The sequence below is a fragment of the Canis lupus genome, chromosome 20, assembly GCF_003254725.2.
Source record: "Canis lupus dingo isolate Sandy chromosome 20, ASM325472v2, whole genome shotgun sequence".
Taxonomy (NCBI): Eukaryota; Metazoa; Chordata; class Mammalia; order Carnivora; family Canidae; genus Canis; species Canis lupus.
This window is the reverse complement of record NC_064262.1, coordinates 14455496-14477278: the sequence shown is the minus strand read 5'-3', so window position 1 is coordinate 14477278 and position 21783 is coordinate 14455496. Positions and strand designations below refer to the sequence as shown.

The 21783-nt window shown below is 40.8% G+C and overlaps 1 protein-coding gene across 5 annotated transcripts; it reads left to right on the top strand.

Moving 5' to 3' along the window:
- The first annotated feature begins 220 nt into the window (after positions 1-220).
- On the top strand, positions 221-21765 carry TRNT1 (tRNA nucleotidyl transferase 1). Of its 5 annotated transcripts, none has more exons than XM_049098182.1 (8): positions 221-393; positions 1782-1954; positions 8622-8815; positions 11809-11947; positions 16709-16835; positions 18422-18615; positions 19608-19861; positions 20019-21765. In XM_049098182.1, exons 1-8 carry the CDS (start codon positions 368-370, stop codon positions 20271-20273), a joined length of 1362 nt encoding a protein of 453 aa, XP_048954139.1. In that variant the 5' UTR covers positions 221-367; the 3' UTR covers positions 20274-21765. The 5 variants fall into 5 exon arrangements, with proteins under 5 accessions (XP_048954139.1, XP_025307139.1, XP_025307148.1 ...); XM_025451354.2 differs by lacking the exon at positions 221-393 and adding an exon at positions 699-815; XM_025451363.3 differs by lacking the exon at positions 221-393 and adding an exon at positions 939-1147.
- Positions 21766-21783: the final 18 nt, after the last annotated feature.

Genomic DNA, 21783 nt, shown 5'->3' with positions numbered 1-21783 from the left:
GATTTAGGGCTTTACTCCTACTCCTCTGCCACTTTTTTTTTTTTTTTTTTTTTTTTACTGTTTTCAGCCTTGGAGAATACGAAGGAACGGAATCCAATCCAAGTTCTTCACTCGGCGGCTGCGGTAGCCTTCAGGCTTCAAACCCCCGGGCGGGAAAACAAAGTCCGTCCCATGACGTCAAGGAGCCAGAGGGCTGAAGCGGACTGCGCGTGCGTGGGAAGCCGCCGGCGCGGCTGTGGGCGCGGGGGCCCGAGCAGGCACTTGCCGGCCCCTAGCCCGGCGCCGCAGCGGCAACCTCGGAGACAGGTGTGACGGGCACGAAGGAAAACGGCGACACTCGTCCGGGGCCGCCAGCCTGGCGGCGCAGATGGGCCCCTGGCCACCTCCGGGCAGGTGTGATTCAGAGATCTAAAAGGGGGATCCCCGGGTGGCCCAGCGGTTCAGCGCCGCCTTCGGCCCAGGGCGTGACCCCGGGCTCCCGGATCGAGTCCCGCGTCGGGCTCCCCGCACGGAGCCTGCTTCTCCCTCGGCCTGTGTCTCTGCCTCTCTCTCTCTCTCTGTGTCTCGTGAATAAATAAATAAAGTCTGAAAAATAAAAGAATTAAAAGGCCCCGGGCCCTCCGGCTCCCCAGGGGCGTCCCCTCCGCGGCCCCGCAGTGTCAGGGAGGAGGGAGGGGCCGACGGAGCCCGCTTGATCCCGCCCACGCCCCGAGGCGCTTTGCCCGCCCGCCGCCCACAGGCGCGCGGTGCTGACGTCACGGCGTCCGCCGCCCGGAAGTGCCCTGGCGACGGCGGCGACGGCGACGGCGGGGCTGGTGAGCGGGCGCGCGCGCGGGGGGGCGGCGGGGCGGTGGGGCGACGGGGGGCGCGCGGAGGGGCGGCGGGGGCGGCCGGCTTTCCCCCGCCGTGGGTCGCGCGGGGCGGTGTGCGGGCCTGTGGCCGTGGGAGGCTTTCTCTGCCCGGCGGCTGGGACCTCGTCGCGTCGCCGCCACGTTCCGGTGGCCGCAGGCCGAATCGTCGGGCTTCCCCGGGCACTTTCCCTTCCTCGCGGCCGGGCCCCCGAGGGTCTCGCTAGGCGTTGGCGATCGGGCACCCGGCACGGGGGCGGGACGCGCCGCTTCCCAGCCCAGGTCCTCAGCAGGTTCTGGTGAGTGAGGCGGAGTTGGAAGGAGCCCGCGTTTCCTCCCCACGTGGTCTGCGAGAGGAGAACTCGCTTCGCCCCCTGGCGGGAAGCCCGCTTCCCGAGGAAAGGAACGATCTCCTAGTTCGTGGTTTCCGTCGGGGGCCCTTGGAATCCCGCTGGCCCCTCCGGGGGAGCCCGCGTGATGTGGGGAGCAGGGTGGTGGGTGGGGTTCAGGGGCCGGCCCGACGGGAAGGGATTCTGAGTGGGGAAAGCCGGGTCTGGGCCTAGGAACTGCCCCTGGGCCCCGAGTCTCAGGTGCAGGGGGGGAGGCGCCGTGGTTCGGAGGGGGCCAGGCCGTCGTGGAGCGTTGGCGTTCCCTTTCCTGCAGCCGCTGTTCTTGGCAGCTTTAACTGAAACCCGTGTCTCCAGAGAGCGTTGGGACAGTGGCTCAGGAGTGCAGAGCTGCCTAGCCAGAAGCCTGCATCTAGGCAGACGGGACTGTCCCCCAGATGGTCACTAATTGCAGTTTTTTTTTTTTTTTTAAATACCTGAACAGGAGATGAATGTCTCTCAGACGTTAAATACAATTGCAGTAGATAGCCCTTTATTTTCCTTCACTGTCAAATTTCATTGTCCTACGTGCGTGTTTGTCTTGCAGATGTGTGGTTGGCGCCCGCCCCCAGATGCTGAGGTGCCTGAATCCCTGGCGCGGGCCCTTCCTGAGCTCTAGTCGGAGGAAGCTGTGCCTTTTCAAGCAGTATCTATTTACGATGAAGTTGCAGTCCCCAGAATTCCAGTCACTGTTCACAGAAGGATTGAAGAGCCTGACAGGTGAGAGGTTAGGATGCTTCTTGCTTTGAAAGCCCTTGTAAGTGGAGAAATGGAGGCTAAGAAATGTTTCTTAGCCAACATTCAGGGTTTGATTTGGTTTTCTGGTGTGTGGGTTTTTTTTTTTTTTTTTGGTCGGTGTTGTTCTGTTTTTTGTTCTCACTGTTGAGCTAACCAGAAAGAAAAGGTTGACTATGGGTTATCCAAAACATAGCCAAACATAAGAGTCAGGCAGTGACTTCAATTAAAAAGCATGGTTTTTCCGTATGCTTTGCTAACTACCTTATAGGTCTATTCCAGGATTGGGCCTACAAACGTAACAAGTGGATATACTTTCTCATGGTCAAGGAACGAGGCTTAAGAATGGCAACGTTTTCATAATAACTAGAGAGCTAAATTTTGAACTTGTGCAACCTGCTTTTAGTACTTAGTTTGTAACCACCATGCTATATTTTCTCCCTAGATATAAGTGCTTTCTGAGCCAACTAAAGGCAAAAGGAGATAGGAGTCCTTTCCGTGCACATGTAAAACTTACCTGTAAGGAGCACAGGAAATGACTTCAGCTAAGTCCTTGATGACTGCAGCTTCATGTTGCTTGCCACAGTCCTATCATTCCTTACATTTGTCCTTAGTTACCAGCTGTGCTGTTGCTAAAGCAGCCATGTAGCTGCATTACAAAGCCTGTGGTATTTTAGTGACCCTTCAGAAATACATAAAGGCATGTGTCTGTAGAAAGGTGACCTATACAGTGTTATGCAACCCTGGCTGGTTCATTAGATTCACCGGGGGAGCTTTTAAACTATACAAATGCTGGGGTCCCACCCTGACCTACCGAACTGGAATCTCTGGGGAGGATGGGCATCTATAAATTTTTATAAGAACTCTAGTCCATTAATTCTGATGTGCAAAAGATGGAGGAACCATGGCATTAAAATGACTTTATTTGTATTAGTTTATTCCCAGAGCTACTTTTCTATTCTTGAAATTAGATGATTTTTTAGATACCTCTGGGTCAGTGGTCCAGAACTTGTGGATTCATATAGATTCTTCATGTGTTCTTGAAGTGGAGGGCCTGAAGCCAATACTTCACTCTGAGTTATAATTAGAGTGAAAAATGCTAGAAACTCCAGTCCACTAGAAATATCAGTCACATGTACAATGTATACTTTCCTAGTAACCACATTAAAGGTAAAAAGAAATGGGTGAAATTAAAATTTATTGATTTATTAAATATTTTATTTATTAATGACAGACACAGAGAGGCAGAGACACAGGCAGAGGGAGAAGCAGGCTCCATGCAGGGGGCCTGATGGGGGACTTGATCCCAGGTCTCTAAGATCAGGCCTTGGGCTAAAGGCGGCACTAAACCGCTGAGCTACCCAGGGATCCCCAGTACTCCTTTTTTCTTTTCTTTCTTTTCTTTTCTTTCTTTTCTTTTCTTTTCTTTTCTTTTCTTTTCTTTTCTTTTCTTTCTTTTCTTTTCTTTTTCTTTTCTTTTCTTTTCTTTTCTTTTCTCTTTTTTCTCTTCTCTTCTTTTCTTTTCTTTTCTTTTCTTTTTTTTCTTTCTTTCTTCCTTTTAAAGATTTTATTTATTCGTGAGAGACAGAGAGAGGCAGAGACAGGCAGAGGGAGAAGCAGGCTCCATGTAGGGACCCGATGTGGGTCTTGATCCCGGAACTCCAGGATCACACTCTGGGCTGAAGGCGCTAAACTGCTGAGCCACCTGGGCTGCTCCCCGAGTTCTTTTTTTTTTTTTTTTTTTTAAGATTTTATTTATTCATTAGAGACACACAGAGAGAGGCAGAGACATAGGCAGAGGGAGAAGCAGGCTTCTGATGTGGGACTCGATCCCAGGACCTTGGGCTCATTCCCTGAGACGAAGGCAGATGCTTAACCACTGAACCACCCAGATTTCCCAATAATTACTTTAGGATAGCATTTCATTTTATCTACTGTATTTAAGATACCATCATTTTAATATAAAATTTGTGTAAAAATTATTAACGAGGTATTTCACATCCTTACTTGTAAGTCCTTGAAATCTGGTGGTTGGCACCTCCTGACCATCTTAATTCAGACTCACTACATTTCAAGTGCTAGTTCAGTAACCACATGAGCCTACTGTTTGGTACAAGTTTAGAAATTCCAAATCTGAGTTGAATTCAAGCTTGTTCTTTCTTTATATGCCTTTCCCAGCTCCTAATCTTCCCATCTTCAGTTGCAAGAGGCCTCTTGGATTAAAGGTGCCAAATGCTTGGATGTAGGTAATTAACTCTTGGTGGCCTGTTTTGGGTCCTGCATTTTTCTTTTGGAAACCAGGGTCTGGATATTGATTGCTATAGGTTCTTCAGTGTCTTTTAACAATTTCATTTGGTTTACTAACCCTTACCTCAAGAGTTGAACTGTCTTCACCTTGAGAGCTGAAATCCTAAGGAAATAGAAACTCAATAGGGTGGGAAGATATAGGTCATATTTACCCCCAGGGTCTTGTCCTTGAAAGCCTGGCAAATGGTGGCATGGACATATTCTGAAGTTGACTTTTTAAATTTACTTTTTAATTTAAATTTTTTTTTAAGATTTTATTTATTCATGAGAGAAACAGAGAGAGAGGCAGAGACACAGGCAGAAGGACAAGCAGGCTTCATGCAGGGAGCCTGATGAGGGACTTGATCCCAGGTTTCCAGGATCAGGCCCCGGGCTGAAGGCGGCGCTAAACTGCTGAGCCACCTGGGCTACCCCAGAAATTGACTTTTTTAGGCTATGTTGGAAGTGGCAAGAATGGAATCCTATAGTGCAAAGCTCGTCAGTTAGAAAATCAAATAATTGGTTTTATTTGGTTTTTGCCACTTTAAAGACTTGAGTGTTCTGGGAAAATACGATGTTTTGCATGAAAATTGCACCAATACACAAATGATGTCTGCTGTATGGTGATACTGTACAATTGAATACTGTACCACTTCTCAAGTCTTAATAGCTGATTTGCCACATGCAAAATTAGTTCAGTATGCAAGACTTTGGGAAGCTAGGATAGTGGATGATTTTAGACATAATCCAGAGATTATATGCTGTGTAGGATTTTATGATCTGCCAGTTTATCTCATGTAATTTATTCCTTTTGCTTGAGGACAACATTGTAGAGGCATGCTAGGGTCATGTGAGATCTTTTTCCCCTGTTTTATACATGAGACTGAGGTTCTAGACATTGACTTTTTTCCTAAGTTACATGGTTAATGAACATGTCAGGGTATCTTTGGACGCTTGGCTGTAATCTATACAAAATGCTGGGCATTAACACTCAGTGGTTAGATTTTCACTGGTTAGGTATGTGATGTCATAAAGCCGTCATAGTTAATAACATTTGGGACAGTAGGAGCACCTGGACACTGAAGAACAGATCGTGTACTTTTTGATAGTATAGTCATGACATAAAATGGTCTTGCCACTGTCCTTCCACTCACTTTCTGTATCCTTAGCCTCCAAAACTTAAAATTCAAAATTGTAAAGGGAACAAGTTAATGAAAATTTGATTGAAAAAAAATTAAAAAGTAGACAATGATAAAAGTTTCTGACATATAATGTCATGGTCTTTTGGATTGCTAACAATAATTAAAAATAGCTTACTGTCAGATGTGGCAGTTGAAGCAGATTAATAGGTTTGGGATGATGAGATTATACATTTCTTAAGTCTTAGGCTTAAATTGACAATTAAATTTAGTTGCATTACGTATTTTTCTGAGTATGTAGTTTACAAAATTTGTCGCAGTGTGGATCCCTGTAAGATTGGAGATATAATAACAGAGGAAAAAAGGAGTGTCTCCGCTTGATAATCCCTACTCTTAGTTATTATGACTGTTCCATGCAGGCACATACATATGCCTTTATATGCCTTTCTCACTTGGATTATGTTAGAATTCTGCGTTTTTTGGAAATAGTTATCCATTTCCATATGGCTAATCAAAATGATGGAATAGATTACTTTGAATTCTGGACCTCTTTCTGTAATACAGTTAATTTATTAGGTGACTTTGAACTTAAAAATTTATCTTAGTCGAGCCAGCGTGAGAATCTTAAAACAGAGGTTATCTTGTGTTCAGTCTTGACCTTCTTCATCCTGTTAAAGTAGGTTCAAGTGAAAGTAAAACTTACTCATTTTTTGCATTTCAGAATAGGTTCTAACTGTATTAATTCGAAGAAAATCTTTAAAAAATACTTTCCAATGAGGTCACTCTGGTTTATTTTTTAAATTTTTTTGAAGCTGGGACATCACAGGTTCTGTTGTGAGCCAGGTTGGTGTAAAAGATGAGTAGGATAGGCATTCTACCCTGAGAATGAACAGGTAATGTTAATATAATTAGTATGATAAAAAATAGGCTACTCTAGTAGCTTGGAAAAAATTCGTTTAACTCCGCCATCAAAGAGAGATTCCTAAACTGAATTACAAAAGATGAATAAGGATGAACTAGATCAGTGTTTCTCCCATTTTGGGTAGTAACCCATTAGTGAACCATAAAGTGAATGTAGTGGTCATGACCGGTGTTAAAAAAACAAAACAAACAAACAAACAAAAAAAAACAGAGGAAAAGAGGATAGAACAGATGAGGTTGTGTGGTATGAAGTAACAATATTTTTTGAAACTTCATCTGACATGATTGACATGTAAAATGTCTTGGTGTGGGTTGTGCACCAAGATGTTTCATGGCCAGCTGCTCAGCTAGGTGAGCAGGAAAGATTTTTGGGTGAAGTGACTCATGCAAGTGAAGTTACAGAGGGAACTACAGGGAGATTTTGGTGAATGTAAAGCATATGCAGAGATAGGAGACAGAAATGGGTCAGGAGGCCCTTGTATGATGTACCACAGAAATGTGGATATTGTGCTGGGAGTAGTCAGAGGGATAATGGCATAGCCTAATCAAGTGAGTGATTTAGAACCCCCTGTTTAGATGGTGGAAGCTGGGCTTAAGGGGGCTGATGTAGCACTCTTGGTAGGGAAGGAGAGGAAGAGGTCCTGAATTAGGGAGAATGGACAGAGTCCAGAAATAGTTTGACATTCCGTAACTTTTTGGGTAAAGGGCCTCTAAATCTCATGAAAACTGGACTAACGTATTCTTTTTTTTTTTTTTTACTACCATACATGGTTTTTACACTTTATTTTAAGGGACCTTGAACCCCATATGAAGGAACCCTTAATAGGACATAGAGTCAGTAGGACTTGATTAGAAATGTGGAGTGAAGGGAAGATGAACACATATTCTTGGAAAGGACTTAGGGTGGTCTGGGAGATCTAAAAATTTGAGGTCAGAAGGTGGAGGGAACATTTGTTACTTCATAGCAGATCATTTTAGGTAGTCTCCAGAGGGTGGGGCTGGAGGGTTAAGGAAGAATATGTAGAGGAAGAGGATGAGCACAGATTTAGGGTAGGGGTGGAGGTTCAGATACTGGCTGGTCATGAGGGATGCCAGAACTCTGATGCAGTTAGCTCAATGTTCAGGTCGTTGCCCTCCAGCCAGAGACCAGGTAAGTTGTTACTCCTTGCAGTGAGGGAGAACATGGACCATGGAGAGCTGTGGAGTATCTCAGCAAAAGGTTTTTAGAAAGGACTTCTTGTAGGATTTGTGCTTGTATCATGTTTTGAGGCGGGAATAAGAAGTGGAATTTACCTGTGGGTTAAGGTGATATCAGGAAGCAAGGATAAATCTGTGATGGGCATCTTAATTCTTACTTAGAAGATGAGAACACAGCTCTGTGCTCTGTTAACTGGTAGGTAAATAAGGAGCAGTCACATGTATTAACTGCCATAAGTTGGTAAGTTGGTGTCTTTGACGGTGTTCATGTCTTCCATGTTCAGATATGATTACTAGTTGTCTTAACTGATCCGTCATGGTCACTGAATGGACTTGCTGATGTGGATGTTCTCTGATATTGTTTATGCTCAACAAGAGAACACCAGGGTCTAATTGTGGGTGCCAGGCCAGCTTGTGGCAATACCAAGACTTAGGTGGTCGTATAAGGCCAGTTCCTGGATGTCATTCTCCCTAGGTACCATATGATGTCCTTTGGTCATGAGTAATTACAATGGACTTTGTCTTGTACCTAGAGAGGAGTTAGCTCTCGGTTTCCTGTACTGAGGCCCTCAGAGTAGTTTGAGCATTCTATGGCTTTCTATGGCTTTTCTAGAGCTTAGGCAGGAACAGAAATCAGCATTGTATGCAGGTCATTTCTCGACAGATTCTTAGCTGTGACATCCTAGCTGGTGTGATAGACTAATGTTGTTTGAAGTTTCATAGTTTCATGCATGAACATAGAGCCTATCAGTACATAAAGAGAAATATGTCTAAGAACACCTCACATTTCTGAAGTATGCACAACAACTTGGAGAAAAAAACAATTGTTCACTTTACTTTTCGGTTATAATTCAAATTTATATTGGTGACCTTGGAGGATTATGGAATCCTGAATTTCGAGTCCACCAAGAAAAAAATCTGCGGATTCCCTGCTCTCACAGTTGTGAGAGGCATTCTACTCCAAGTAAGTCATCTTGTTTCTATGGGCCTTGTAATTTTTATTTGAAGAGGTGCAGTTCAGTAATCTCTGCTGTCCCTAATAGATTGGAAAAACCATGTACTTTTGTAGTTAAATAAATTGAAGTAAAAAATATTCTTTCTTCTTTCAGAATTGTTTGTCAAAGAAAATCATGAATTAAGAATAGCAGGGGGAGCAGTGAGGGATTTATTAAATGGAGTAAAGCCTCAAGATGTGGATTTTGCTACGACTGCTACTCCTGCTCAAATGAAAGACATGTTTCAGTCGGCTGGTATTCGTATGATAAACAACAAAGGAGAAAAGCATGGAACAATTACTGCCAGGGTGAGTGAAAGGTTTGACGGCAATTGCATTGCCTTTTTTGTAATTTTTTTTTTTTTTTTTTCCCCTCCCCCCCTTTTTTTGTAATTTTTAAAATTGTTCTGTGTTTTTTCTAATTTTAAGAAGCAGGTGACAAAAAACTAATAAAAATACGTCAGTCTCCCTCTTAAGTCGTGCATCCTCCTTTGCTGCAGCCACTTTCAATGAGTTTTTATGGTACTTACCTATTAGCCTCACATTTCTAAAAAAGACCTTTCTGTGCTGCAGTGTTCTGGTTTCCAGTTTCCCAGTTGTGGGATGTTTCTGTTGACTTCCTGCAGGGGAAAGGGGCAGCCTGGTGTCCTACCTCATCTTCGCACTCTGACTGTGACCATCATGTTTGGTTGAATTCACAGTCAGTGTTTTCATTTAGGACTGTATGGTTTACAGCTGAACTGTGAAGTATAGTGTGACTGCAGCTCTTTCTTGGGTGGTTGTGGTTTTTCCCCCGCAGTTGACAGCATTTTTCCTTTATTTGGCTTTCTGTTTGCCAGTCATCTGTTCCTGTACTCCATAAGCTCATTTAGTAGACTAAACTTGTCAAGTTTCAGTTCCCTTGTTTTGAGTCACCTCACCTGGTGCATGCTGTCTTCTCACAGCCGTACGTTGTGAGCTGGCTCCTCATTTCTCATCCTAAGATTTCTCTGCACCAGATCCTTGGAATTTCTTAGCTTCTTCCTTATTAGACTGCCTGGTCCTTGAGTCCTGTGTGATAGTCTTTCTTGTTACTGGTTTTTTTTTTTGGGGGGGAGGGGGCTCTTATTTTAATAGTCTGAAAGCTGAAAAAGCCTTACAAGTCTGCACATATTTTTATTTTACCTTCACACTGGTCTGATAGTTTGATTGGCTGTAGAATTCCAGGCTGGCAATCATTTTCACTCAGAAATAGAGAGCCTTTGTTTGCTGCCTGCCAGTGCTGCCACTGGGAAGTCTGAGCTCATTCAGATTTCTCGTTGGAGACCATTCCGCATCTCCCCCACCCCCAAAGCTTTTCTGATCTTTTTATCTGGTGTTTTTAATTTCAAGATGCTGTGCTTTGGTTTGGATGTGTTTTTTCATTAATTGTGTAGGGAGACTTAGTGGGCCCTCTTGTATTCCTCTCATAATGCCATCCCTTTTGTTCAGTGTCTTCACCTTTGGAAGCTACTGTGATATTAGATGTTGGACCATGAAGACTGATCTAGTTTTATCTTTTGTCTCCTATTTTATATTATTAAGATTAAAAAAAAATTCATTTGAGAGTGAGCACAAGAGGGAGAAGGAGCAGAGAGAGGGAGAAGCGGATTCCCCACTGTACTCGGAGCTTTACATGGGGCTGCATCCCAGGACCCTGAGATCATAACCTGAGCCAAAGTCGCTTAACCAACTGAGCCATCCAGGCGCCTCTCCTATTTTATATTCTCATACCTTTATTTTACTTTCCATGGGACTGCTTTAGCCTGATCATCCAGTCTTTGTTACATTTGCAACTCTTGCTATTTTTAGGTTTTTTAAAGAGATGTTTCTTAGAATATTTCTTTTGAAAACTTCCTCTTGTTTCAGATGGACTGTCTTACTTCCTTTAAGATACCGATTGTAGGTTTTTTGACAATGTCTCTCTGAGCTTTTTCTGTCTTTCCGTTGGCTTTCCTTAAATGTGGGTTTGGTTCTTAAGTGTGGATGATCCTCTGGTGTTTGTAAAGTGACTTGAGAACTTCACTTTGTAGGAATTGTCAGCTGGTTACTTGTGGGATCACCAGTGTCAATATCAGTGGAAAAGGGGAAATCAGGAATTCTTTAGTGTCATTCAGCTTAGAATAAGGCTGGTTATCAGCATTTTGAAAACCAAGTGGGGAAGGAGAATGAGGGTGGTATGGATTTTTTTTCACTTAACCTTGTTTTAATTGTGGTGCTTCATTCTCCTCATCATCTGTATCTGGTGTCCCAAACTGTGACTATTTTTAGGTCAGCCTTTCTTGTGAGTTAATCTCTGGTTCTTTGCCTGGGTAAGGGAGACATTCCAGGGATCTGTTCCTTACAGTGATTTTCAGTCTTCCATATTTCACACCCTTTTCTTACTGTCTTTAAAGAAAACTTGTGCCTCAAATTCTTGAGTTCTAGAATTCTATAGTGAGAACTAACTTGTTTCAAGAAAAGAAATGAGATTGGGAGGAATTCTAGAACAGACTTAGAGTGATGATTAGAAGCTTTCAATTCTTAAGAGATTCCGAATTTCTTATTGGCATGTAAAACCCTTTACTGTCTTCCCCTAAATGCTAGCATGGTATTTGTAGCAGTATCTTCTTGTGCATATATCCCTCTTTCTCTGTGCCTTTGGTCATCTTTTCTCTTCATTGAAATGCTCTTCCCCCATGTCCCAAGTATTGATCCTACTTAGTTTTCAGGGCTCAGCTCACAGGTAATCTATCCTGAAGCTACTCTGCTTTTCCTAGTTGGAGCTAATCTCTCTTCCCACAATATATATAGTACTTTGTTTCAACTTCATTGATGGTTACCAGTACAAGAGTTGCAGAATGTATTAATGGTTTGTATTTCTTCCTCTATTAGTCCTTTTCTCAGTGGTATATATAAATACCAATAAATATCAATATAAATTGATATTCAGTTCTTTGCAAACTGGAATATTTCAGTAGTAGCCTGAATATTTCAGAGTAGCCTGATCTGGAATTGAAGAACTGGAATCCACCATTTTGAAGGCCTCCTCTGTTCTCTGCCACAATATATGTTAGAGTTGTCTTTTTTTTTTATGTCAGACTCATCCTTTTTAATGAAGATTGTTTTATTATTTTTTTCAATATTCTTTGGCTCTATCTTGAATATAGTGGTAAATTTTCCATTTCAAGATACATGTACACTAGGTCACTTTGAGAAGAAAGATGATACGTGTCAGGACTCACTAATTTTTTTCAATTCATACAGTGATACTAAAAACTAATCAAAAACCCGTTTCATTACAGCTTCATGAAGAAAATTTTGAAATTACTACACTGCGGATTGATGTTGTCACTGATGGAAGACATGCTGAGGTAGAATTCACAACTGATTGGCAAAAAGATGCTGAACGCAGAGATCTCACTATAAATTCTATGTTTTTAGGTAATATCTAGAGATAATGTTTTACTCCAGTCTTTCTGAAAGCTGTCTTTTTTTTTTTTTTTTTTTTTTTAAAGATTTCTTTATTAGAGCAAGGTGAGGGTAAGAGGGAGAGAGAATCTTAAGCAGACCCTGTACTGAGCCCAGAACCTGACTTGGGGTGCTATTCCACAACCCCGAGATCATGACCTGAGCTGAAACCAAGAGTTGGATGCTTAACCAGCTGTGCCACCCAAGCACTCCTGAGAGCTGCCTTTTCAAGTGAATCTGCAGTCTGGGAATGTTCTCTAAGTTGAGAGGTTGCATTAATTAGTTTCATCTGAGAGAGAGCGTAGCATGTGGGTTAAAAGATGACCCTGAGGGGCACCTGGGTGGCTCAGTCAGTTAAGCAGCTGCCTTCTGCTTAGGTCATGATCTCAGGGTCCTGGGATTGAGCCCTGTGTCTGGCTCCCTGCTCAGTGGGGAATCTGATTCTCTCTCTGCCCCTCTCCCCCATTTGCGCTCTTGTGTTCATGTGCTCTCTCAAATAAAATCTTTAGAAAAGAGAAAAAAAAAATCTCTGGAGCCAAAAGTCCTGGGTTCAGATTCTGACTATGATTCACTAGCTGTAAAATGAGGATGCTAATATCAGTCTCCTTTGCAAGTTGTCGTGATTAAAGGAGATAATAATTTTACATCTTTACATCCTTTTACATCCTTTACATCCTTAGAACAGTGCCTGCCTGGCACATGTACACATTCAGTGCTCATTTATTAATTGCATTTAAAAATGGTTAACATTTCAGGTAAGAAAAGCACACCCACATACATTCCCCAAGTCACTCTCCACTGCGTTGTTTTGTGCATGCCTACCCTAGGCTTTCTTTTCTGGTGCCCATGGCATACATTCATGAATAACCTCAGCACCTTTTCTGTTGCTATGCCTAGACACAAGGTCAAATTCTTTCATAGCATTGCATTTTAGGAATCACCTGTAATCAGAGTTGACATGCAAGAGAAAACCTATTTATCATCTCACCTTGATGTTTTTGTTAATGAAACTAGTGAGACTCATAGTAGATGAATTAAGTTTAATGCTTCATTGGAGTGTTCTTTTTTGTCCTTTAAATTGTAGTTAAGTCCTTTATATGTTTAGGACTTTGGATTGGAAAAAGAGAGCTGAAGCAACCGCTATTCATAACCTAGTTGTGGCAGCAATAATAGTGAAAGGATTAAAGTACAGATTCCTTGCTACCCAAAAAGTATCCTCTGTAACCTTTTTCAAGTTGAAGTGGTATAAGGTGTGGAAGCAAGTATTGTTTCCTCAGAATGAAAATCCTTGAGATTTGTTTCACTTAGTGCAAACAGGTACCAAAGTAGGTCTTTTGTAAAGGTGATAGGGCCTAAAGCGAACTTGGAGACAGTGGGGGGACCTGTAACAGGATTTGCTTTATGGGCTGGAGAAGGGGGTTGTGTGCCAACGTGGGATTCTTGCCAGCTCCATTAAAGATATTTTTGAAGCACCCACTAGGTTCTAGGTTATTTGATATACTTTATTGCATTTAACTGTCCTAAAACCTGCATTAAATATTAAATCCATTTGATGAGGAAGTAGACTGAGATGGTAAAGGGCTTACTTAAGTCATAGACTACCATGATTAGAGCCCAGGTTTCCAAAGCCCAGGTGATTTGTGACCAGAGAGAAGCCCCATTAGGGGCATATTTTTGTCTCCCTTATCTGTTTATCTTTGCTCATTCTGACTTAGGGTAAACTGCCCTGCCTAGTGCAATGTATAAAATTTTTAACTGGCTTTTCCTGAGCATACCTACCTATAATAGAGAAGCTAATATTCCTTTTTAATATACTATTTTATAGAAATAAAAGCTATTCTTACTGATACTACTGTTTTCTAACATTTGCTGAGCCCTTATAATGTGCCAGGCACTGTTGTAAGCACATCACAGAAATTTAATTTTTCCGGCATCTCTATGACGCAGATACTTCTGTTTAACCCACAGTAATTTGCTTAAAGTTGTGCAGCTGGTAAATTGCAGAATTAGGATTCCAACTTCAGCATCCTGGCTCTGGAGGTCACATTCTTAACCACTACATTATTCTTAGCAGCTTAACTTTATTTCTTATTTTTATGCACCATATTTTGAAAGTGCTAATCAGAGCAAAAAACAAAGTGCACGCTGATAGGATATTCTCACTACTCATTACTATTCTCACTACTCACTAATTTTTACTTTCAGCCCATTTTTCTGCCCAGGCTGTTTATAGGCCTTACTGGATGAAGCGTTCGTAGTTCTGGTATTTCTGATTACTTTGCTTCTCTCAAACTTTGTTCTTGTCATATCCTACTTTTTTTGTTTTTCGCTTTCCTCCAAATTTTGATATTTCCTTTACTGAAAAGGACTTTAGTACTTCCATGCTCAGCAGGGAGAGTCCAGTCTCTTTATTAAGAGACAGATATACCACATGGATTTGCTACTTTGTAATAATATTTTTGCCTGTTTACTTTTTTCCCCACTTTCATTTCTTTGAATTTAGAGCCTTTAAAAATTGCTATACGTGTCAAAATGCCATATAAATCAAAGCAATTTGGGAAGTGTTAAGCTTGAGCTTACTGATATTTGTGCATTTGGGATAATTAAAGAGCATTAAAGTTCAAACAGAACTAAATTGGGAAGTAGTTGCTTTTCAGAAGTAGAGGCAGTGCTTCTCTTCTTCAAGGTAAAGTGTCTCCGAGGATCACCCATCTTCCCATTTGAATGGTTGAAGGTATGTCTTTGTGCTGTTTTTTTGAGTCCCTAGGGTGACCAGCTCTCTGTTTGCCTGGGATTGAGCTATTCCCTGGGACATGAGATTTTTGGTTTTTAAAACCAAAAAAGTTCTGGGATAACAGATGAATTGATTGCTCTACTAATACATGAGCTTTGGTGTGCCTTATATTAAAATAATTTTTTTTTTGTTAACATATGAGAGAACAAACATACTATAGTGGGAATGTTTCTTGTTTACATTTTTTTGAATGGGTATTAGTTTTAAGGACTCAAATTCATATAGCTTAAGAGGCTGCATAGTGATCTCATAATCTGATTCACCGTAGCCTTGCTCACAATGTAATCAAATTTGGATCTACAGAAATGTGAAAAACACTATCTCATAAATTTGCATTTTTTTATGACTAAGGATGAAAAATTTTCTTTTGGGATCCCTGGGTGGCGCAGCGGTTTAGCGCCTGCCTTTGGCCCAGGGCGCGATCCTGGAGACCCAGGATCGAATCCCACGTCGGGCTCCTGGTGCATGGAGCCTGCTTCTCCCTCTGCCTGTGTCTCTGCCTCTCTCTCTCACTGTGTGCCTATTATAAATAAATAATAAAAAAATTAAAAAAAATTTTCTTTTAAATTCTTTAAATATTTATTTGTTTTAGAGAGAGCAAGAGCGAGCATGCACGCCAGGAGAGGGGCAAGGGGGAGGGAGAGGGAGAGAATCTTAAGCAGACTCTGAGCTTAGTGCAGAGCCAGAGTCGGGGCTTGATTTCACAACCTTGAGATAATGACCTGAGCTGAAATCAAGAGTTGGCTGCTTAACCAACTGAGCCATCCAGATGCTCTGAAAAATCTTAAAGGTTTTTTATATTTCCTTAGTATATTTTTAGCTAATTCTTCTACTTATATATGGTATTTTTATTTACAAGATATTTTTGTATATTATGGAAATGAAGTATTTGGGTCTATTTTGACATATATATATTTTTCTCAGTATGTTATGTTTGTCATGGTGGTTCTTGTCATGCAGGCATATTTGATTTTTAGGTAGTTGAATTTGACGGCTCTCGTGCTGTGTGTATGTGTGTTTAGTTTTGTTTTCTTGGTAAACCCCCACATAGTCTAAAATCTGCATATTAATTTTTGACTACCTCCCCCATACTTAATTACTAATAGCCTACTATTGGTAGGAAGCTTTGCTGATAACAGAAACTATTGATTAACACAAACTTTGTATGTTCTGTGTATCATACACTGCGTTCTTATAATAAAGCAAGCTAAAGAAAAAAATGTTAAGGAAATCTTATATAAGAGAAAAAACAGCTATAGTATTATATAAAAGGAGAGGTGCCTTGGGGCTCAGTTGGTTAAATGTCTGTCAGGTCGTGATCCCAGGGTTCTGGGATTGAGCCCTGACTCGGGCTCCCTGCTCAGTGGGGAGCCTGCTTCTCCCTCGCCCTCTATGCCTTCCTGCCCCCCCCCCCCCCATTGTGCTTTTTCTTGCTCTTTCCAATAAATAATAAAAAAAATCCACCCATAAGTGGACCCACAGAGTTCAAACCTTATGTTCAAGGATTTAAATTTTGAAAGATTTTTTCCCCATTCCAGGATCAGAAATACTTTTCCCTATGGTTTATTGTTTTGTTTCTCCAGATTTCTTTTTGCTGTTTATTTTTTTCCCCCAGATTATTTTGGCTATTCTTGTTTGTTTTCCCATACTAACTTGAAATCAGCTTGTTTGGTATCTTATCTCCACCCCAATTCATACTTGAGACATATTTCTTGTTTAGTTCATTTTGGGGCATTATCTTTTCAGCTGCTGTTGTAAATTCACCCTTTTATTCCATTACGTCTTCTGTTTGATAGTGGGTGTATGTGTGAATGCTGTCCCTGTCTATATTTTAACTTCATAACTCCTTCACTTAGTTTGTAATAGTTCTTAGCAAAATTTGTTTCCCAGTTCTTATTTGCTAACAGCTATCTCTCCCCCTCCTGTTTTTTAATGAATAGGTTTTGATGGTACCTTATTTGATTACTTCAATGGTTATGAAGATTTAAAAAATAAGAAAGTTAGGTTTGTTGGAAATGCTAAACAAAGGATACAAGAAGATTATCTTCGAATTTTAAGATATTTCCGGTAAGAATTTTTAAAAAGTAATGATATAGATTTTAATATATCCCAGAGCTCTGTGTGAGATGTGAAATGCACAGGTCAGTGTACAACATAGTGACATCCCAAATATCTGTCTCCGATAGACTCAGTAAAATGTGACTTAACCGTGAGATATATTTTTTTCCCCAAAACATACATATTTACTCTATTCTGTGATGGTCTTTTATATAATTCAGCTTTAAATCATTTTTTAAAGGTCCATTTTTCTTATTTCCTGCGCTGATCATTCATTACATAGATAAGTGAGTGCTTGCCACAGGCCAGACACTTGCTGGGTGCTTTGAATACGGAGGAATGAGTGTCTTTGCCTGTGTGGCTTACAGTTTTAGGTGGTCATGGGAAACACTTAGATGAACTTGCTAAGTAAGGATGGAATGAATTTGGTTTTGTGGGTAGCAGTGGTTTTTAAACTTTGAGCTATATAACCCTTTTTAAAAATGATTCTAACTGGCTAGTTTATGTCTAATATATTTTACTGGTTGGGGGATTACATTTAGAATATTCTAAAATATTCTAAATGTGATCCACATATTCTGTCAATAGATGCTCTTCCTTTAAATTTGAGTATTTGCAGAAGTCTCTCTTTGCAAATAGAACACAGACTGACATCTATAGTTACTGTCATTTAATCTACATTATTAACTGAATTTTAAAGATTTGTTAGTATGGGTGTGCTTTAAGGCTTCCAATTCTGAGATTGCTAGAAATATATTCCACTGTCTGCAACTAGACGAGTCTTATTTGAAACTTTTCATTAAAAGTATTGGTGGTGGGCAGCCCAGGTGGCTCGGCGGTTTAGCGCCGCTGCCTTCGGCCCAGGGCCTGATCCTGGAGTCTCGGGATCGATTCCCACGTTGGGCTCCCTGCATGGAGCCTGCTTCTCCCTCTGCCTGTGTCTCTGCCTCTCTCTCTCTCATGAATAAATAAAATCTTTAAATAAAAAAAAAGTGGGTACAGACAGGCAAGCTTCGTACGCTATTCTTTTGATGGCATTCTTTACAAGAATGTTCTGTGTTAAAAAAAAAAAAATGTTCTGTGTTACTCATCCAGTATAGATTCAGTGTCTCAGTTACTGATTTGGAAAGAGAGCGGAGAGTTCTAGTTCTTGTTAATTTAAGAAGGTGATTTATATTTTATTGACTTCAGGTTTTGTCATCTGGGAACAAAAAGAAGGTAAGGAATTGACCAGATGATTTCTAAGGTTCCCCCCACTTTTTTGGTATTTATTTATTTTTGTATGTGTATGTATTTATTTATGATTTTATTTATTTATTCATGAGAGAGGCAGAGACATAGGCAGAGGGAGAAGCAAGCTCCCTGCAGGGAGCCTGATGTGGGACTCAGTCTCAGGATTCTGGGATTATGCCCTGAGCCAAAGGCAGATGCTCAACTGCTGAGCCACCCACGTGTCCCTCTAAGGTCCCTCTTAAACCTAAATCTACGTTGTTTCATATTAGATGTATGGAATAGTACCAGTAAAATGAAAAGCAAGATTTTTCTAGTGATATGCCAACATAGAGGTAACATGCTCTGAGAATTTTGTTTTGTAGGTTTTATGGGAAAATTATAGACAAACCTGGTGACCATGATCCTGAGACTTTGGAAGCAATTGCAGAAAACGCAAAAGGCTTGGCTGGAATATCAGGAGAGAGGATTTGGGTGGAACTGAAAAAAATTCTTGTTGGTAACCATGTAAATCATTTGATTCACCTCATTTATGATCTTGATGTGGCTCCTTACATAGGTGAGAGCAAGTTATAAAATATTTGAGTTTTTCACAATGAAACATCTGGTTTAAAATTTCATAGGGAAAAATATTTGACTAATTGCAAAAGGAGAAATGCAGTATTTTAAAATAAAGATAAACTTTGTGAAGTCAGGGTTAGGGACACAGTGGCCTTTGGGTCACACTTGGGTTTGAATGATGCTTTTCCACATATCACCTTTGTGATTTGGGTTAGTTGATCATTAGTTGCTGAATCTAAAAAAGGGGTGTGAAGATAACAGCATCTGTCTAATGGAAGGGCTGAAAATTTCAGTGAGTTAACACATGTAAAGTGCTTAAAGGGGATCCCTGGGTGGCGCAGCGGTTTGGCGCCTGCCTTTGGCCCAGGGCGCGATCCTGGAGACCCGGGATCGAATCCCACGTCGGGCTCCCGGTGCATGGAGCCTGCTTCTCCCTCTGCCTGTGTCTCTGCCTCTCTCTCTCTCTCTGTGACTATCATAAATAAATAAATAAAATTTAAAAAAAAATAAATAAAGTGCTTAAAGGGTAACATACATAGAAATTACTCAATAAATGTTATAATATTCGGAAAGAATGGTGGTATATGCTGGAGCACACTTCAGGAAACTTGGGGATATGTCAAGTATAGTTTTTGAACGGTGGTGGGGGCGTAGGGGCGGATATTCTATGACAGTAGGTCAGTGGAAGTCATAATTAAGTATCCCTTGTGAGTCTGACCACCACTGCCTCTGGACCTCCTGGTCTCTCGCTAATGGAAACTCATGTTTTAGGACTCCCCTAGGTTTTGGGGGCGGGGGTTATGGGAGGGAATAGCAACAGTGTTATCAGTAGTTAACCTGTAAGATGGAGCATTAGGTTGAACCAGGCAGTTCTAGTGATGGGGCATTTTGTATACTACAACCAGGGTTGGTTGAGGGTATGAGTGTGTTTTACTAAATTTATCTACTGTAAAAAATAAAAATTGGTGAGAAATGTTTTTGTCCCTACAGGCTTACCTACTAATTCAAGTTTAGAAGAATTTAACAAAGTTAGTAAAAACGTTGATGGTTTTTCACCAAAGCCAATGACTCTCTTGGCCTCATTGTTCAAAGTACAGGATGACGTCACAAAATTGGATTTGAGGTTGAAGATTTCAAAAGAAGAGAAGAACCTTGGTATATTCATTGTTAAAAACAGGAAAGATTTAGTTAAAGCAACAGATAGTTCAGAGCCACTGAAACCCTATCAAGACTTTATTATAGATGTAAGTATATACAGGTTGGTCAGATCTAAGTCCCATAGAGTGTTCTGAGTATTTTAAGTTAGAAATTTCACATCAGTTATTTATTTACCTTTTAGGATAGGATTATTAGCAAGCATTCTAATGTGTGATGAACTAAATGTTTGATTTTGGCCCTTAGTCTAGGGAATCTGATGCAACGACTCGTGTGTGTGAACTCCTGAAGTACCAAGGAGAACATGGTCTTCTAGAACAAATGCAGCAGTGGTGCATTCCTCCATTTCCTGTAAGTGGCCATGACATCAGAAAAGTGGGCATTTCTTCAGGAAAAGAAATTGGGGCTCTGTTACAGCAGTTGCGAGAACAGTGGAAAAAAAGCGGCTACCAAATGGAGAAAGATGAACTCCTCAGTTACATCAAGAAGAGTGAAAATTAATGGCAGAAAATTTGGGATAAGGATAGGTTTTCTCTCTCTCTCAATGAGATTCAAGAGACTTGAATGTAGAGCAGAATGAAAGCCAGCTTAGTGCACCTCCTTAGATCAACAGTGGTCTTCAGTTGTGAAACACAATTACACTTCAGGCAGTAAACTCAAGTCTACCTCCTCTTAATCTCATTTACATCCTTGAACCTTGTGGTTCTTTTGGGATAGTTCCTGCTGCAAATAGTATAGTTGGCTTCCCCTGTCTTCATCTGTCTAGACTTTTAAATGTTTTTTCCCCCAGTATGTGCATTACTGATTGATCTTAAAAGTGGTAACTATCTTGAAGAAAAAAAGTGTTTCTTAATGTTTGCAGTTGAAATAACTGCATTATTTTATCATTGTCAGTTCTTACTTGAATTCTAGAGTAAACTTGTGTTGAAATTAGTTGACAGAATATCCTGTATAAAATTATGAAGACCAGGTATGTCCCAGGTAGCTGGCATTCATACACCCGAAACTGGCTTTAGCAAGCTCTGAATTTTAGTATGTAGTTGATACTTTCCTTTGACATAATGATTTCTTTAACTTTGCATGCTAAGCCTTAGGAAGACTGGCTTGAGAGTTAACTCCTGAGCCTTTTATTTTAATAAATATTCCCTTTGGAATTGGAAGACAAGTGTGTTTATGTGGTATGTGACAGTATACTTCAGGTTTTATATATGGCGACGATATTCCCATACCCTTAGTAATACTCCCACACCCTTAGTCATTGTTAATTTTTTTCATGAATTAAAAAGGCCTATATTAAAATACCCATGGCCAGGCGTATATGAATGTTCTTTAAAGGCTTGAGCCCTAAATGCTTTTGGTAGATAAATGGGTGTAAAGTATTTACACGTGTTACATTCTGACATTTTAAAACTGATTTTCCTTTTTGTGTAGCCAGTCACAGCATCTTTGTCCCTTGTGGGGACGGGTCAGTAATTTAAGTCCTCTTAAATTCATAGAATCTTTACTATGCTAAAAAATTTCATACAGAGCTATAGCTATTTTAGAGATCTTGTTATGTATAAAACCATTTTAAAATAGTGTTATATGCATTTCTTTTCCATAGCAGAAACTTTTATTTGCAAGTGTCAGTAAACAAAATAGAATACTCTCAGATTACACCCTTCAGGTGGCAATAGTAAAAGCAGTGTGCCTTCTCTGACTGTAGAGAGATGTACTGTGCCACTGGAAAGAACTGCCTAGGATCTGTTTAGTGTAAGACTATGTGTGGACAACTCGGACAGCCCTATAAGCCCAAGGTTCTCATTAGTAATGCAAGTCAAAGAAGGCAGAGGCATGTGCTAAAGAACAGACAGCATTCTTGAGTTGCTTTTCATCTACTCCTTTCTGTACAAAAATATGCAATGGAGAACTTCATTTGGATTGTTTTAGCCTAGGCAATCACAACCATTGCACGTTTGCTAAAAGAAAATAAAACATAAGAGATTTAACAGTCTGTTTTTGGCCTCATACA